This window comes from Electrona antarctica, assembly GCF_951216825.1.
Source record: "Electrona antarctica genome assembly, chromosome: 18".
In the NCBI taxonomy this organism is placed as follows: domain Eukaryota; kingdom Metazoa; phylum Chordata; class Actinopteri; order Myctophiformes; family Myctophidae; genus Electrona; species Electrona antarctica.
In genome coordinates this window covers 26,496,488-26,516,165 of record NC_136799.1, presented here as the reverse complement: position 1 = coordinate 26,516,165, position 19,678 = coordinate 26,496,488, and the positions used below count along the sequence as shown (strand labels likewise).

The 19,678-nt window shown below is 42.6% G+C and overlaps 3 protein-coding genes across 4 annotated transcripts in view; 2 read left to right on the top strand and 1 right to left on the bottom strand.

Annotated features, from left to right (window-relative positions):
• The window catches only part of LOC306941974 (uncharacterized protein), a 62,441-nt gene that overhangs the window by 24,919 nt on the left and 17,844 nt on the right, over positions 1-19,678 (bottom strand). The window lies entirely within an intron of this gene.
• Positions 3,691-8,129, top strand: fhl5 (four and a half LIM domains 5). Of its 2 annotated transcripts, XM_079527735.1 has the most exons (6): positions 3,691-3,775; positions 3,951-4,166; positions 4,991-5,165; positions 6,689-6,858; positions 7,099-7,285; positions 7,644-8,129. In XM_079527735.1, the coding sequence occupies exons 2-6, from the start codon at positions 4,005-4,007 to the stop codon at positions 7,793-7,795; spliced, it is 846 nt and encodes a 281-aa protein (XP_079383861.1). In that variant the 5' UTR covers positions 3,691-3,775; positions 3,951-4,004; the 3' UTR covers positions 7,796-8,129. The 2 variants fall into 2 exon arrangements, with proteins under 2 accessions (XP_079383861.1, XP_079383860.1); XM_079527734.1 differs by lacking the exon at positions 3,691-3,775 and having other exon boundaries at positions 3,889-4,166.
• Positions 12,114-18,566, top strand: LOC306942064 (transforming growth factor-beta receptor-associated protein 1; the record flags this gene model as incomplete). The annotated part of the gene is made up of 11 exons (XM_079527765.1): positions 12,114-12,807; positions 14,111-14,305; positions 14,804-14,958; positions 15,893-15,975; positions 16,163-16,510; positions 16,713-16,770; positions 16,909-17,052; positions 17,278-17,418; positions 17,540-17,690; positions 17,884-18,305; positions 18,394-18,566. 11 exons carry the CDS (start codon positions 12,114-12,116, stop codon positions 18,535-18,537), a joined length of 2,535 nt encoding a protein of 844 aa, XP_079383891.1. The 3' UTR covers positions 18,538-18,566.

The following is a 19,678-nucleotide window of genomic DNA, read 5'->3' as shown; positions in this document are numbered from 1 at the left end:
GGAAAAGGAAACTTGTGGAGTTGTGTATTTGTGCTGCAGTGTTAGTGTTGGGGGAGTGAAGTTAGTATTCCTGGGAAAATATTTCTGCTGTCATCACAGCTGATGCTCAAAGCTACAGGAAAAGAGGAGGTTGGTCAAGGCACTCAAGTTCATCTTTGCGTTTTGCAGTTGCCTGAGGCTCAACAAAGATTCTGCATTCTTCTAATAGGTAAGTTTACGTTTGGTCATTTCTAACAATTTAGAATATGGCAAATGACTACTTTTGTCTATTTACTGTCCCAAATACTGAAAGAAATCAGTTGGATTGTCACGGATTGATGAAAGCTCTTTAATAGCTTCTACATTCTGAATAGTATACAACATTCTCGTCTCCTTAGCACCACACATCTTCTATACTGTATCTGATTTCTTACAGGTCTTGTCAACCACTCCCACCATGACTCAAATGGCGAGATTGGTGGTGGGAGTGGGCATTACCCTGGCACTTACAGTGCCTCCCTGAAGGGGTGTAAGGTTTTGCTAGATCATAGAATTTGTGATTGTACCTCCTTGTCCCCTGGCATCCCCCAGTGTGGCTATCTTGTTCTGTCTGAATGCTTTGCTGAGAGCAGGCTCTCCATGTCAGAGAAGAGTTTTGAGCCTGGCTCAGGAACAGGTCTGTGTGACTCCTCCTCATTAACTACCAGAGCTTCCCCCTCGTCTGAACCTAATGGGTCCCACTTATACTGTCATCACCATGCTGACTAAATGTCAACTCCAGTTCGGCAAGGCTTTTGTCCTTCAGAGAGAAATGCCTGTATAGCGTTGATCCCTCTAGTCTACCAGTCACCACCTCAAAGGAGTCACAGAAAATGCATCCGTTCTTCTCTGAGATCATTTGATTAAGTGAAGGGGGAAGGGGACAGCCACACTGACACCTCACTCTAAAGATGAAATGCGTTAGAAATAAGAGGACATCGGAGTCCAGGTCAGATAAAGGCCTTTCTATTTGGGCTAGACAGCGAGCATACGAAATCTGTTGGCAGCTTCCCCCTGGTTGACTTCAGAGGATTAAACGGGGCAAAGGAATATGCAAGATCAGCAAGCTTTTTGCTCTGCAGAGCTGAAACAGTCTGGCATCTATCTAAAAAGTTAATAATCTAAGAGACAAAGACAGCCTCTGGTCCTGTGATCTGCCAGAGATTGTGTGAATTGGAGAGGGCATTTATTGTATAGTTGAGCAAATTCACGAATGTGCATGTGTGCACACGCACGCACCGCACACATTATTAATATTTAAATTGTACAAGAAAAATCCCTTTATTACCCTACACAAAAATAAAATAATTCAGGAGTCAGGACTATTTCATGAAGTTGACCGACTGTGAGAAAATGGTGGTTTTGTTGGAGCCATTAGTGGTTTTGTTTTTTGCTGATGAAAATAGGTCAGACCCACAGTGACGTGGTGCCACAGGACAGACATACAGTAGCCTACCAACTCATGCAACAAAGACAGGACACATGTGAGTGGCTCAAACAGCTATAACTGAAGTGAGGGTTTATTCAAGGTCTGGCTTTTTTAATTTGCATCTGCTGATGTGGACTCAGACGGCAACTGATACACTGCCATCATAATCCAGAGGTTGAAAACTGTAATCCAATGTATCCTCCTATTTACAAAGAATTTAGCTAGGCCTAGGACAATGTCATTTTAAAAGAAGCCATTTCCCATTCCCAGAACTATTTCCTGACCCCTAAATCCACAACCTGGTAATTTTCAACTGTAAGCCAGCCTTGTAAAATGCGGGGATACAGTATGTCCAAATGACAGCTGAATGCAGGTCAACAATAACTTGGGTCTACAGTATCTCCCCCTGGCCCATAGAGGGTTTGTAGACATCACTCTCCAACACAGCACATTGGAAAACAAACCCAGTTGTCTGGCAACCAGTTCAACAAATTTGCATGGTGTGCCTATTCCGAGGTGGAGACCCATATGGAATAACTGCATTGCCATTACAAGACTGAATTGCCTTACGTGTAAGGGAATTGTATCCCAGCTATGTGTCTGGACTAAAGAGAGAAGATGTTGAGGAAGTGTGTTCATCTAATCAGAGTTGCATTACTCTCTCAGGCATATTCCACTCACACTGACCTTCCTGTGTGGGTGTATGAAGGATTAGACCTCTGTGCTGGGCCCGTGGTCTTCTAAGCCTATTTTTATAGACCTCTGCATCCTGATCCTCCTGAAAAATGATATGACCACATGGTCAGAGATTCAAACGTAATTACTTGTCTGTCAGTCAGAGATAATCAAGCACAAGGATTTTTAATGAGGTGGCAAAGTGGCGGTTGGTATGCATGGTGTTTGAGTACATGCTGTCTGACATTATGTATTTTTCTTCCATTTCACTTAATGCCATTTGTTTAGTTGATACAGCCAAACAGTTCCATATCAACTAGTTCTTATGTAATATTCAGGACACTGTGGCGAGATATTTTCCCATTTTAGAGACAGGGCCCATTAAACACAGTGAATCACAATGGATGTGATTTTCAAACAAAATTCCCCAGTACAATCAAGCAGCCATTTCTAGTCTGTTGATCACAAGTATAGTAACCTATTATATCCACTGTCAGTGTTTTCTTCTATTCGATCTTCAATCTAGGTGATGGCCACTCTTCCATGGCTTTACTGAAGCCTTGAATCTTCACAGAGTCAAAGCTGCCAAACATTCTAAAGCTACTGTCATAAGCCATTGACAGTGCCAGGCAATATTCAGTGCCTGGCATCTACTTGGCTGTTGGCAACTCCCCACCGTACAGTAAGTCATCTACTGTACTACTGCTTGTGTGGAGCAGGCATAGGCCAGGCCCATAAATGTGTTCAGGCATGACATCGACATGCCATACAAATAGAATATATTCTACTGCGCTGTGGTTTTGAGGCAAAATCTTAAAATTAGCCTGTAAGTAACAGCGTTACTGTGTTCAGCAGTTTTATGAGTGTAGTATTCTTCAGATGATGTGAAACTGATGCCAAACAAATTTACTTGATTTAAGAATATAACAGGAACTTCAGGAAGAGTCAGCTGTGGTGTTTAAACACAGATTTATCATTTTAGCAATGTTTGAATTCCTTTATATATTTTGTTCATCATAGAGGAATCAACATGTTATCAAAATTTTCTAAAGGGATATTAATCTAAAAATATTGAATTATACCCTAAAATTGGCTTAGAGGACCGGCCAGTGGGCCAGCCGACGGATGGGCGTCGGGCGGGTGGACGGACGTCATACTCATGTCACGGGTGAACCTCTGACGTCATACATGACTCAGCCATAACCATATCATAACCATAATAGGGGTTCCCAATGCAACTATACCCAAATATGGAGTGTGTTTTCTAACCTCTGTGTCGTCATGGCATCAGCTAACAAATCAATCAACTCCATATATTAAAAATGTTTCTTTGTCAATGTTTGCTGCATGCATTTCCCTCTGGATAACATCCTCGCTTCCCCACATTTCTATGACTAAAGCATAATAAATTAATTGGCACTTGGTGCTTGGTGGCATGTACACCATCAACTCCCTTAAAAGGTGGAGAATGATACAGTGGAGCATGTACAGTCTCCCCAGAGATTATCGCTAATAAGAGGGCCAGTATTTATAGATGAGCCCCCCAATGTATCCCCTTAATCCTGCCTCACCCCTTTCCATGCCCACTCCACTGCCAGCATTGCTCTGTGCAGACCCAAGCTCAGCCCTGTCCTCTGCCCCACATCAACTGAGGTAGAGACTTACTTCAACAGAAGGTCACTCGATCTTCACCATTTGCCAGTGCTTTTGGACAGGAATGAAAAATTGCTTTTCCGATGACAACAGGAAGATATTGCTCAGGCTCTGATTGTATGAAGGAGCATCTGTTACTGGAATTTTGATTTCTCCTTTTCCCCCCTATATTCAGTTCTCTACTCTTTCACTCTTTGACCTGCAGCTATAGGAAGAGAATCGAGTGACCATGTCCATGAGTGAGCGTTTCGACTGCCATTACTGCAAAGACTCCCTGCTGGGGAAGAAGTACATAATGAAAGAGGACACGCATTACTGCACTAAGTGCTATGAGAACCTGTTCGCTAATTGCTGCGAGGGCTGCTCTCTACCAATTGGCTGCAACTGCAAGGTAAGTGCGAGCCAACACTGACCTGAAAATAAAGGCTTCTACGTCAGAGATGAAGGAAGTAGCTAGGAAAGGAACAATTTAAGTGCTGAGCTTCTTAAAGTAGGCCTACTTGAAGGAAAAGGTTCCGCATATAAACAATGTTAACCACATGATTATTATGGTCAACCCAAGGACACGCCAACACAGTATCTGCAACAGACTATAGTTATTGTCACACTTTAGTAACCTACCTAACTTCCGCTGTGATTGGCCGAGCTTTGCATAACGTTTGTAGTAGCTAATTGGCTGTTGTTGGTTACGTAACCAATCTATGTTTATAAAGACATGAATTCCCTTGCAGGGGCAGAAGACCAAACTATTCAAGCGTTATAGAAATGTTCAAATTAGGGAGGGGCCTATGTAAGCGACTGCGGCAACCACACTTCGCAATTTTTCGAAATTGCGACTTTTCTAGTTATTATTATTATTATTATTATTATGGGATGTTTATATATATTCAGAATTTCAGATAAATAGTGGAGAGACAGGAAAGCAATTAAGGACAGAGATGAGGGGATGGCATGCATCACATCTCCCTGGTCAAATTGAACCGGAGACCGACAGGCTTATAAGGTTGCTCAGTATTTTATGAAGCCTTTTTGTTTATATTGTGTGTGTGTGTGTGTGTGTGTGTGTGTGTGTGTGTGTGTGTGTGTGTGTGTGTGTGTGTGTGTGTGTGTGTGTGTGTGTGCACGCATGTGCGTATACTGTATATATATATATATATATATATATAAAATATGTACAGTGTTAAGTACAGTAAATACTGTTTTTGAACTTTGTAGGACCTGTCTTATAAGGATCGCCATTGGCACGAGCAATGCTTTAAGTGTGTCAAATGCAGCCGCTCTCTGGTGGAGAAGGCCTTTGCTAGCAAGGATGACCTCCTGATGTGCACAGAGTGCTACTCCCAAGAGTACTCCTCCAAGTGTAACACCTGCAAGAAAACCGTCATGCCAGGTATGGCACACTTTACCTCTCAGAGTTAGAAATGGATACATATGAACATTAAGGATTTCATTTCATTTACATTTTCTGTGTATAGCACATTTCAACAACAAGGCAATTCAATGTGCTTTACACAGAACATCAAGCAAAGGAAACACAATAATACAATTATAAAATCACATTAGGATGCATGAAACAAAAGAAGCCAAATGTAATAGATACATTTACAGTGCAGACGAAAAAAGAAAAGATAAAAGTAAAAATAACTAAATCAAAGGCAGAGGCAAACAGAAAGGTCTGTAGTTGTGTTTTAAAAGGCAGATATACATGTCGGATACAGCAAAATGTAGGCCTACATGTATATATGTTTATTCATTGCTGCATCAATACAAAATAAAAATAAGGCAGATATTAGGCCTGGGCCGTGGCTCAGCGGTCCAGGCACCTTGGCCGGTAGCCCGAGTCTGGCAAATGGGGTTTAATCCGATTTCCCGAAATTTATTTTTCTCTTTATACCGTTTCGTAGAGACGGCCTACACGCACACACATTTGTAAAAGCTTGCATATGAAAGCTTGCATTTCGATGATCACACAGCACTTTAAAATGTTGAAAATCAGCGAGAGGGGCGAGTGCAGCACAAGTGAGACTTCAAGGCAAGCAACTCATCATTTATGATGAATTCCTGTCCTCTTTGACTATACTGTATAGAAGTGTCTATTTGTACGTCTCTAAATGTTTTGATGAATTGAACATGGTGGACCCTCTTGTAAACAAGTGTAATGCTTAATTGGGTCGTCCACTCACAGTTAACAGTCTTTGTATTGAGTTTGTGCTTGAAATGTACTGTAATTCTGCAAACTGTTAAGGTACTATACTGTAAGGCTATGAAGCAATAGCACTGGACATAACGGCAACGGATAAGGGATCTCTTAAAGGCAATGGCATGTGGCACAGTGATTGGTTTAATTATTGTAACGCCCAAACCACACCTATGCATAATGTAACGGGTAACAGAGGTGTTTTAGGGATTTGGACAGGTAACCAAAATACCAATTTTAGTGGGGGAACACCCCTTCCCCACTGCTAAATCCCCAAATACTGTAGTTGGAAAGCTTGAACGAAAATGGAGCCCTATGTTTTGTCCGTCCTCCGTCTGTCTGTGATCTGCGCTGAGAGGAGCATACATTTCTTGCTTAATTTGATCATTTATAATATTAGATGAATGACAAAATATTCCAAATTCCAAAGCAACTCCAAATCCAACGTTAATAATGGATATATTAATATATTAATGATAATATTAATATGTTTTATGAAATATAATAATTCTCTTTCCGATCATTTGAAGCAAAATTACATCAGACCTTTAGTTCATTGCAACGATTACCTCATCTTCGTCCCATACTAGATTATTTGGATTACATTGTCCTGCCTAACCCTACAGGTATAGAGGTGGTCTATTTATGGTCAGAATGTGTTACTGCCACTGAGGTACCATATGCTGACTAAGCTGCTCCTTTCTCCCCTGTGCCAGGTTCCCGCAAAATGGAATACAAGGGGAACAGCTGGCATGAGACCTGCTTCCTGTGCCACCGCTGCCAGCAGCCAATAGGAACAAAGTCCTTCATCCCCAAAGACAGCAGCTTCTTTTGTGTGCCCTGTTTCGAGAAGCAGTTTGCCTACCAGTGCTGTGCCTGTAAGAAAGTAAGTTTATGGCCCATTGTTGTATTTATTTTGACTGCTGCTATAAATCTCCCACGCTGTCCGTTGCTTACAGTACTGTGTCTGAATACTAAGGGCGTGGCTAAAGCCTCTGCGTGTGTGTATGTGTATACGTGCATTTACGTGTGTACACAGTAAAATCCTCTGTGTTAATTAATCAATTTCTACACTCTCAGCTTAAAGAGTTGCTTGCTCTTCGCCTTTCTTTTTTATCTCCCTCAGGCCATAACAACAGGTGGGGTGACCTACCAAGACAAGCCCTGGCACCGTGACTGTTTTCTCTGCATTGGTTGCAAGAAGCAGCTGTCAGGACTGCGCTTCACCTCTAGAGAGAACTACCCTTACTGCCTGGACTGTTTCAGCAACCTCTACGCCAAGAAGTGCGTGGGTTGCACCAAGCCCATCACCAGTGAGTCACAGACTGTGCTAATGCTTTCATTCATTTTGACACCTCTCACGGAACTCCACAGCTTAGATTTAGAGCCTCTATTTACAGATAGGGGGGGGGGGGGGGGGCTATCAACTACACAAGGTGAAGATCCTAAATTAACTTGCTTGTGACTTGTGCGCAGGCATATACTGTACAAACAGATGGCTGTGCATCTGTGTGTATGTGTGTGGGTGTCTGTGTGTGTGGCTATGTGCCCATGTTGCACACATGCGTGCACGTGCAGGCAGACATTTGTACGTTATGCATGCATGTGTGTGTGTGTTGCATTTTTTCATACATATCTGATTATATCTGTCTCTGTTTTAATGTGTAACAGGTCTGGCGGGGGCCAAGTATATTTCGTTCGAGGAGCGGCAGTGGCATAGTGAGTGCTTTACCTGCATGCACTGCTCTGTCTCTCTTGTGGGACGCGGCTTCCTCACCCAGCGAGACGACCTCCTGTGCACCGACTGTGGCAGAGAGAAGTGATCCTCCTTCCGTGGGGTCTCTCTCCCTCATGGAATCAGAACATGGTGTAATTATAATGCTTACTAAGGGTCACAGAATATTTCCTCTGGCTGTTGCATTAGCAAAGCCAACAACCAAGCTGGTGAATTATGCACATTATAATAAATGTCACTGCATATCCCGGTACAATGTAAAATTCAGAGTGTCAATTTGACTGTCAAGAGAATATAAAAATGGCCCATAAGGGTCCATGCACACTTTTGACCCTTGGAATTTGACAGTGTATGACAACCATGGAAACACCATGTGCTGTTTTACGTGTTCTAAATACCTTAATAGAATAACAATTTAAAGGAATGTAATGTGGCATTCTCAATAAATGTTCATAATGAAAGAGACTTCCATGTTTCTTTGCTCATATACAAGTAGTATAGAGGACGTCTATGTTGACAACCAATGATTGCTTTACATATGGTTTGTGTCTGAAATCCAGTCATTCTTATTTGCCACTACGTACTGTATGCCACAGCATGGGATTTGCATTGGTTCCCATTGTTTGAACAAACAATCATAGTTCTGCATGTAAATGCTGTCTTTGCTCATCCATGATAATCTAATACCTTGTGTAAATCATGTTAAACGTATTACCTAGATGTAGTTGACATGTTACTTAAATGACAAGTATTACTATTGTTATTTGTTTGTGTTCCTGATGGCTATATGTCGCAAAAGCAATTTCATTTCATTTTATTCTAAAAGATTCCTTCAATTTGTCAACAAACAATTAAGGAAAATATAATGTGCCCATGTGAGATATGCATGTGATTCATGCCAATTTAAAATCCTCCAGTCCTTTCATCTCCCCGTCTTTATTCCTATTCCAAATGGCAATTTAAAGTGTTCCCAATGACGGATGTTGTCATCTGTTCCATAATCTGGGAACCCATCAAATGGGAAAAAAAGAAAAGAAAAACACCCGCGTCCGTCATCCGTGTGTAGAAACCGGATGTCGGCCCGTTCACTCTCCTTCAGCCCACCTCTTCTGGTGGTGTGTCTTTCTTTACATTCGTACTAACAACAAACTACACGTTGTAACAGGAATTGCAGACAGATACTCATACTAGCCTCGCATTAGCCTGGCTAATAAGCCAGACCGAATCAGCCGTTGGCAAAAAATAATTGCCTGCCGGCGGATTACGGTCTGGAGAGTCTCAATTGTACGCCCATTTCCTACACCAGAGAACTGGTGTGGCCAATCGGGACACGGTATGCAATATGGGCTGGCTTTGGTACAGTGACGTTCAATGCTTGAGACCTTATTAGCCAGGCTAGCCTCGCATAGCCACTAGCCAGCCTTCATCTGCCTTTGCAATGCATATTGCCTCAGGCAGATTAAGTCTGGCCCCTCTCAATTGTGGGAGGACTTCACGGCCGAAGATCCACACAGTGATATTAGTATCGCTAGGGCTTGTAGGCAAGGGGCTATACAGCTGCGGAGCTCTGAATCTGTATTGAGAGATGACCTGTTCCACTACTCAGGTCATCTATATCTGCGGAACCATTGCCCACCACTCCTGAATGAAGTGTCTGGTGCTGGGACTCTGGGGCTCTGTGGAGTCAACCACAGAGCCTAGTCCTTCCATGCGCCAGAAGCGTACCTCCCAGCCCTGGCATAGTTGTTCTGGAGTAGTTCCAACGGATTGTGTGGCCCTGGTTTTGCCCTAGTGGGACTGATTGAGGGTAGCTACTGGGACGTAAGTCGGGACTTGATCACCCCGGCTGGGTCGCCTGAGTGAGGGGTATGATGTTCGAGAGACCCGAAACCCTGATGACCTTGGGATACATCACTGAGGATACGTCCCAGGTGCATCCATGCAATGTTTTTTGTTACATATGATCACTTGTCCTTGCCTATACTGGCAAACATCACATGTCATAAAACAATGGATATTAAGGTAACTTAATGGATGGAATGGTAGATGGCAGTGGCAATTCATTTCAATGACAATAAACACATACCGTATCTGCCCTTAATTTATGTAGCATTTAGAGTGGCAGCAACAACAACATATTTGGCTATAACAAAGAATGGCTTTCTAGATCTTTACCTTGTAAGCCTTGTGACCAATGGATCTCAATGACAAATTGTCTTTAAATGTAATTGCGACTGTAGGTCGCAGATTACTATGAAAACCTGCAAAACCTGTCAGTCAGTGCAGTCAGTCCGTCCATCCGTCACGCCACCATATATGGCCGTCAGTCTGTCATGCCTAGTGACTTGTCACCCCACCAAATATGGCCGTCAGTCCGTCACGCCTCGTGACATGCTCCACTTACGTCTCCATATATGAAGATCACGACACTGACCTCATCAAACGCTGGATAGCCATACATGGAGAAGACTGGATCATCACCTAGATTTGCATATATGGAGCCGGCCAGCAACTCTACATCTGACCTCAAACCCTTGGGAAAGGATGCTTCCCTGTTTTTCTAACCCAGTTTTGCACCAGTGAGGGATGGGAGGGTCAGGGGAGCAAGGTGACGGCGCTAGTTACTAATGAATTACATTGTTTCATACTGAGGTGTTTAAACTTTTAGCATTCCTACTTTCTCTAGTGTTAACGCTAAACAACTATCCTCTCTCTCTCTCAATTCAATGCAATTTAAATGAAGGTGAAGTAAAACTAAAATGCACTAAATCTTGGCGAGTTGGTAAACTGGCGAGTTCTCCGGATACCGTGTGGATCAGAGTCAAGCTGGCTCTTTGAAGTCTCAGTTCAAGACTGTAGTGAATTCTATTAACATCACGATTGTGTAGGCTATATCTCCATGACTACATTTGTAAGTAACCTCACAAGAACTGCAATGGTTTTAAATATGTTATTTATTTATTGGAGAAGGAAATTGATTGCTAGTCACCTGTCTCCTCTGCAGTGCTGGCCATATATGGCCTCTGTAGATTGGAGGGTGACAACTGTGCTGTATAGGACTAGGAGGAGGGGTGTTTTGGTCATGTTCAATGGCAATAGCAATCTGATTTTATAATATAAAACAACCCTATATTATTGGGGTTTTATGTATGGACGCCCAGAAGGTCATGCATCTCTCCATTTATTTGTGTTGTACTTGTACAACCTGTACCTACAGTGCAGTATGTGATTGTTTAGCTTATTCATAAGAGGGAATGTATGGAAGAGCTAATTTATAGCTCTGTGCCTTGTGGTAGACTCAGGGCTGTTTTTCTTAGTTTTGCTGTATGGGACTGTTGGAGAGATTTCGCTACTGGTTGTCCCTGCATAAAATATATAAATACTATTGTCTGCATACCATTATACTTGAATAGTTCCCTACTGTAGGCAGACTGTTTCGGCTCCCCACTGTGTTCAATGTGTCTAGTGTAAGATTAACATAACATTTTGTTGCAATGATGCCATCCAGAGAAAAAGCCTATACATTTCAGATTATTTGAATGTCTCAGCAGGTATAATACAGTATGCAGAAGAGTACTTGCAGTTACAGGTACCATTCTGGGATTGACTTGTTTTTGGACAATACTGTTCCATTCCTATAAGCACTTACATAATTATACAAATAAATAAATCATCTCTGTTCTGTTTTCACGGCCACGTATTGAGGTCAGGTCACCACACCAAGTCATCAGTAAAAAAGTGAAAGGTTTAATGGTTTCAATTGTAAAATGATGAATAACACAACATAGCTGACCACACTTTATGATTGACAAATTGCTCACATTGTAAACATATGTTTACTTGGGCTCTAAACTTTAACATCATCCATTGACCACAGGATCATTTTTGGTCCAGGCCAAGGCCAGAACTACAAGTCACTGTGAACTCTGTGGGCACCTCAAAATATCTATGTTGACCATAACCATTGTTTTGATCCTTGTGAAAGAATTTTATTGGTCAAAGGGTTGGAGGGATTGTGTAATTGTCCTTGCAGACAGGGGTGTGTGGTGTAAACTGCTGACACAGACTTCCTGTCAGGGTAGAGTCACATGAGGAGGTCAAGCAGCCGCTCACTTTACAATGTAGCTGAGATCACAAACATTCAGAGAAGAGCAGGGATCTTCAGAGAGGTATGGGTTTCATTTGAACTAAAAATACAAAGACATTTTCTTAATACGTTGTGAATCTCTTTTTGTGCTTCCTTGCTATTGTAAAGATTTTACCCATGCAATGACATAATTGATGGTCTGTATTCCTGCTGCTCATTTCCTGATTTCTGCTAAATCATTTGAAAACCTCTATATTGAAAACCATTGGGTTCTGCTTTTGCTTTCCGGAATTAAAACAGAGAATCATCTCGGCCCACAATGACTTTTAGGCCTTTCACGCAAGTGTGTGTCTATGAAAAGCAAGCAGCCCCAAAAGAGAAGGACAAATGCAGCATCCAGTGCCTTGAGTGCTGTGAGCGGAATCTCTACATAGGAACGAAAGACTCAACGGTGCAACATCTGATCCTTCCCATCAGCACAAATGGAGACCTGGACCTCAGCCAGAACAGAACCAGGGAAGGCAGGGGGAGAAAACTAGGCTCGAGCAGCGTTCCAGTGACCAGGTTGAGAACGGTACCAGTTTTGAACCACCTGCTGGTTCTGTGGGACCGGTCGGTCAGCGCCCTCAACATGTTCTCCTTAGAGCCCGTTTCCAACCTGAAGAAGATCCAACACGTGTCATTATTTGAGGTGTGCAGGTCGTCGCCCTCGGCCCACCGCTCGGTGTGTGTGGAGATGGTGACCACGTCCAGCAGGAGAAAAGTGGCCAGGATTCACGTGGTGGGGGTGGACAGGTGGGATGTGGTGAAGGAGGTTCAGCTCCTCCAGGACCCGGTGGCCCTGGCTGTGGACGGCACTAGTCTGTGCCTTGCAACAAACGACAGGTACCTGCTCCATGATTATGAGACTGAAAGCAGCACGGAGCTCTTCCCCCACAATCATAATAGGCAGAATGTCATCGTTGTCGTGGCGGAGAGGGGAGAATTCCTGCTGAATGGGCCTGGATCCTTAGGTAAGAGCTGTCAGAATGTTTACAGCACATTCTGCTGTGCTGTAGGGCTGTAGGCAACTCGTTCCCAAAGTGTTTCTCTGTAAACACTTAAGCCCTATTTCATTTTTCTGCTACTTTCAAAAAGTTTGACAAATGTTGACAAATCTTCACATATAGGGGCAGACAATCTTTTCAAATCGAAGTCCGTGGCCAAACACATACATTTGGGGGTCCTTGACGTGAAAATATTTGTGAACGACTACTTAAGGCCGTGCATCATTACCCTGTCCTAGCTCTGGTCCATAGCCCTATGCCCTTTGCTGCCGTTGCATTAAGGCTGTGGGACTATTGTCTTCCTGCCCTTGCATGAAATGTTGCAAAAATATGAAGAACGTTTTACCTACTCACCAATACAAAGGCAGCTTGTGTTATTAGAAAGCCTACTTTCCTTAGTGGACACACTCTGTGCCCCCCACCACACGTATAAAATGCACTTTTTGGCCAGAAAGGGGTTTTCTTTTCACCGGAAGAAAAATACTTTTAGTTACTCCACTGCGCCCTCTACCGATATTGCCAAGAGAAAATCTCATTGACCTTATGCACATGGCTGCCATCTTGCCAGCAAGGTGCTAACTAGGTGCAACTTCCCATTGACAGCTCATTCATCCAAACAGAAAAGTCTTATCTAATTGTATTAAACAACGTCAAACTCACTAACATTGCATCTGTACGAAAAGCTTGAATTATCCTCTTTCTATCTGCAAAGTGTTTGTTTCATAAAAATTCACCGTAGACATGTTATGAGCTACTTCCTGTCAAGAAATACCTTGCAGGTGATTTATTATATTATAGTTTGGAAGCGCTCGTTATCAGTAAAGCAACCTCCTGCTGCCTCCTGCATTATGTGCAAATTCAAAACAGGTGGTGCGCATGGGCCATTGAGTGATATACAACGAGCACTTCCAAACTCCAACACTTTGAAAATAAATCTATCCAAAAAGTGCATTTTATACATGTGGTGGGGGGCTCAGAGTGCGTCCACTAAGGAAAGTAGGCTTTCTAATAACACAAGCCGCCTTTGTATTGGTGAGTAGGTAAAACATTCTATATATTTTCGCTACAGAGGACTGGTTGCATTTCATGCGAGCACAGTAAGAGAAGAGTAACATAATCTAATCTAATGAAGGCATTAGAGCTATGGACAAGAGCTAACTCATTTTTGATGTATTGTGAATTACACCTCATAACATCACATACTGTATATCCATCTGGCTAGGGGGTATTAGTTTTGTAGATATATCATTCCTCTGTCCTCTTCCCTCAGGGATGTTTGTGATGGAGACGGGGATATGCCAGCGCCCTCCCCTACCGTGGCCCGAGGAGGTACTGGCAGCGGGAGTGTGTTTTCCTTACATCCTGGCCTTGCAGCCCCAAGCTCTGTCTGTCTACAGCGTGTTGGATCAGCAGCTCAAACAGACTGTGTGCGTGAATGGGGCCACGGGCCTATGCACTACGTCAGGTACACTGGCACTGCTGCCACCTGATAGGACTGGTGGAAGGGCCTAATATACTGCCTAATATATTCTTATCTGTCACACGACAATGTTGCTTGCCAAAAATAACAATTCTTCGTATAACCCATTAAGGCCTGAGGCAGGTGCTAAATCAGTAGTTCTCACACTTTCAAGATCTTTCAATTAAAATAAATAGCAGATGTACAAGCTCTGTGAGCTTGTACAGTATATCTGCTATTTTTGAGTAGCCTACACAAAAATCTAAATTAACACGGATGCTTTTTCAGTTAAGTATAGCCATTTTGCACCTACAGTACACACTAATGGACTTATCAAGGACTTTGTCAAGGAGTTTGGAATCTTATACAGTATATTACATAATCATGGCAGACTGCAAAACCAACCAACTGCCAAATTTGTATTTATTAATGCATTTTGTTTGTTTCCTTAATTAAGCAGGTTTTGTTTATTTCCAAAATATCTTATCTCCCTTTCTGTCTCAGATGGTGTGTTGGTGTTCACAGACAGGGCCATATTCAACCTGTCTCTAGTGCCCTTAGAGGAGCAGATACAGGTTCTGGTAAAACATGAGAGGGTGGAGGAGGCCTTGGTGTTGCTGGATGGAGTTCAAAACCATCTTCTACCAGACTCATACAAGGTAGAATGCAGTCCATCTGCTGGGGTCTTTCATTGAATCATTGCATAATGCTGTCTAAAAACGTAGTGTCTCAATTTACTACGTAGTACATATACCTCATATAAATAAATGAAAAGATGCACAGCAGGGAGTAAATGTGAAAACTAGGTCTCAAACAAAGTACAAACATTCATTTTAATGTACTTCCTCCCAGGGGTTGTTAAAATAAAATTCTAAGGGGAAACTAGATGAAGCACATGTATTAATCTCCCATTTCCCCTGCCTGCCTCAACAGAAAATAGGGACACTCACCCATGCACGCACGCACGCACGCACGCACGCGCGCACGCACGCACACACACGCACACACACACACACACACACACACACACACTATGCACCTATCAGATGCTGCTATAGTTGCACCAGCTCAGACGTGTGCGCTTTAGTGTGACCGTAAGCTCTGATGTGTTGATGATATGCACATTTGACAAAAACATTGCTTTGCAACGTACATAATATCATGTTACATTCCATCTCTGTGGGATACAATTATATATGATGAGCAGGTGGAATACGGTATATGCTGTTGTGAGTTTGGTAGGTGTATTATTCTCTGATATGGCGAGTACATCTGAGAACAACAGATGGTGTTTGAGATTTGCAGCAATCCGTGAGGTGGTAAAGGTTACGGGTCAGAGGTTGAGCTGAGGACACTTGAATTAAAATACTCATGACTCATTATTCATTCATTATGCTTTGTCTGCGCAGTAAAAGCTTTTTTGGTGTAGCATTTGGATTGCCAGGATCAGAAGTATTGCCCTTGAGATTTAAACGCAACCACAAACGCTTGTGTCCTCTCAATTTGGGTTAAAATATTCATGCTTTAAAATATATATATATAATCTACTTTTTCTAAATGTGTCCATTCAGAGAATTTTTTTTCACTTGGCAGGAGCTACATAAGATGATCACTTGCATGGCTGGATTTGCTCAGTTTTACCAGGAGGCTTTCTCAGAAGCCAGGGATCTATTCATGTAAGAGTACAATCCTTGTGCATGTCATTCTGTAATATCTGTTTCACATTCAACATGAGTCCCCAAACCCACTGTGGTTTAGTCATTTTCTTTTACGGAATGACAGTTCATACAAATAACCATCTTGAATACTGTATCAATGCCAAGTATTAACACAGATGAAAAAAACAAATTGCATTTTGTGCAGTAAAGGTGAGCTGGACCCCAGAGAAATCATTAGCCTCTACCCAGGCATGGAGTCAAGTCTTTGTGAAGCATTTCAGTCCCAGCTGGTCCAATGGAGCAAAGCCAGGGACCTCCACATGCTAAGACAAGAGGACAGTACCACATTTCATCATTACCTGGGTTTCCTTGGTGATTTTCTCAAGGCGGTTAGAGGGACAGAGCAGGGCCTACTGTGCAGAGAGGAGGTGGATTGCGCCCTCGTGTGGCTATACACAGAGCACGGAGACAATGAGAACCTGGGGGAATTTGTGGCATTGCCCAATGCTTGTAGGCTGGACTACTGCATTCCTGTTCTAGAACAGCATAAGAGGTCAGAATAAATTCACAATTGTTGTATTGCTTATTTGTAATACTGAGCTTTAAATGCGCTTCTCAAGGGACAGAGAGATTTTCTTTCAATGAAGAGGTTCCTTTTAATTTAATCATAAATAAGATTTATCCAGCAAAAGTTGTGTGTATGATTCCAGTCATCATTTGTGTGACTTTTGATGGAACTATTTTCTCATTTCCAGATTTTTTGTACTAGGCTTACTCTATCAGAGCCACAGGCAGCAAGCCAATGCAATCAAGGTAACTTCCTAGTCAAGATTATTTTTCTAGCGTTCTTTGACTCTAAGAACATAACAAATGTACTGTATATTTAAAACGTAAAATACTGTATGTTGTGTTGTGTTGTGTAGTTAATAGATCTCTGCTATATTCCTACAGACTTGGGCAAAGATTGCAGATGGCCTCTATGATGACAACACATGTGCACATGTATATGAGCACATAGTGTATACTCTCAGTCAAATCAAAGACAGAGATGTGGTGTGGATGTTTGCAGAATGGGCATTGCAGAGAAACCAAGAGGTGGTTCAGTTGATTTTGAGTTTTTGAGTTTGACTGCAGGGGGCAGAGTTTCACAATATAACTTGATGGACAATTACTGTAAACCTGAATCTAAGAACTGAATGAAATCTACCTCACTTTATCAATCAGATGTGGAAAAACTAAACACGAATTATAGTTTAATTTGTCAGTCAGTTATGTATTGTTAAACATTACCTGATGTAGATTTTCCTTTAACAAAAAAAGCTAGGAGCTCAGATTTTCACCAGGCGTCATCCAGATGATCAAGACACATTTGAGAGAGAAGACATCCTCACGTTCCTGGAGGCCTACCCACTGTCAATGATGCTGTATCTGGAGTTCTTGATTCATGACTTGAACAGTCAGGTTAGTAACGTACAGCTCCATTCACTATGGGCTCATATGAATCTCTTGCCAAAATTGACTTATCATCAATACAGTACGCTGACGAACGTACAAATGACTGTATACCCTGATCTGCCCCAAGGAGGAAAGACATCACAACATTCTGGCCCTGGCATATGTCACCCAGATATCTCAAGTCATCCATAAGGAAGATTCAGATTCTGGGGCAACCAGAGAGAAACTACAGCAGCTGCTATGGAACTCATTATTCTATGATGTTTCTACTATATATGGTTTGTGAACATAGTACCAAATTATTGCTCCTCTTGCTGTCACATACCACTGCACGTTGGTATGCACCTCTTTGCCACCTCCACCTGGAGGCTCTGTTTCCCTTGTTCTTGAATTAATGATACTTAACAGTATGGAAGATGGGAACACAGCATTTTGGTAATTGAGCCCTTCATATCGTCTCTCTCATCACAGAGCAAATAGAACCAACAGCTCTTCACATGGAGAAAGCCATCCTTCTGGGTAAGGCAGGTGAACATTCACTGGCTCTCCAGATCCTAGTTGATCAGGAGAGAGACCCCCAGGCTGCAGAGGTCTACTGCCACAGGGTTGCCCAGGGCCAGAGTACAGAATGCAGACAGACCCTGCTGCTCACCCTGCTCAACATTTACCTGAGTGCCGTGGACATGGCCTCTGCGGCTGTAGACCTGCTGAACAACAACGCTCAGGTCTTTGCCCCAGAGACGGTCATCCAGTTCCTGCCTGACTCCTGGTCAGTCCAGCTGGTCTCACAGTTCCTTCTGGGGTCCCTCAGGGAGACCGTCCACAGGAGAAGGATGGGAGGAGTGCAGAGGGGTTTGGCCCAAGTCGAGCTTCTCAGATACAAAGCCATTTGGGTACGTTTTTATTATTTCCCCCCACTTCTCCTGCTGTATTGTTGTTCCCTGTTTCTGAACACGTTGTCACTTCCCATCTCCCCTTCAGACTCAGGCCTCAAAAACGATGGTGAGAGTGGACAAGGGTCATGTGTGTACGGTGTGTCAGAAGCACATCATGGAACCACAGTTTGTCTGTAGCCTGAAGGGAGAGCTGATCCACAAAAATTGCAGTGGCTGCACAAAGTCATAGAGACTGAAGGACCAACGACTGATTGTACGTGTGTGTGTGTGTGTGTGTGTGTGTGTGTGTGTGTGTGTGTGTGTGTGTGTGTGTGTGTGTGTGTGTGTGTGTGTGTGTGTGTGTGTGTGTGTGTGTGTGTGTGTGTGTGTGTGTGTGTGTGTGTGTGTGTGTGTGTGTGTGTGTGTCAACGTCATTGAACATTGTGAGTCATGTCTATATTTGGCCAGATAAGTGCTACTTAACCAATAATTATACCACATTAAAGCACATCATCCATGCACATGCAGTACAAAGACTCAATTCACAGGCTGTGGACTAGACACGTTCCTTAATTGGAAAAAGAAAATATATTGTGTAAATAACTGGTTTCGAAAAACAGAAAAGCAAGCGATGCACTTTTTTCAGGGCGGCATGTCTGAGCCATTTCCTTGAGCACTGTACAGAGACAGCAGTGGCTATAAAGTGAACATGTGTGGGGGACACTCGGGGGCAACGATGAGCCGTGGGTTTTTATATGGAAACCACCACTGGTCAACCTGCGGACCAGAGGGAATTTGACCATCCTCCCTCGCTGTATATGCACCCCTACCATCATGGTTTCCACCGACTATGTATATTTGTACGCATGGGGATGAAAATAGAACATCAGTGTCAACAACCAAGTACACGTGAGCGACTTGTATTCAGGCACCGCTTGATGTATTAATATAAATGTACGACTTAAAATAAATCACAATTACAGGCTTAAATGAAGAGTAAATTTGTTGATGAAGTGCAAATTATTACAAGAGTTTCATGCGCCACCATGGTTTAGTTCATTTCTCTTATAAATTGATTTTTTTGTCTTCTAAATCACACAAAATAACATGTCTGTATGTGTATATGGATTCCTCTGACATGTCACCCACATTTTTCCTTATCATTATGGAACCTCACAGAAGTGTACAGCAAATAATAACACACCACCCCAGTCGATTCAGAAGTACTGTATGGAAATGCTGTTGTAAATAAACTTAAACACATGTAATTAGGTCAGATGTAGGGACACCAGACACAAGATGTATTTGTCTATTTCTGTTTCAATTCAGTCATTAAGGCTAACCATAACTGCACGCAATTCTTTATGCTGATACTTTTTTGGAAGAGTTAA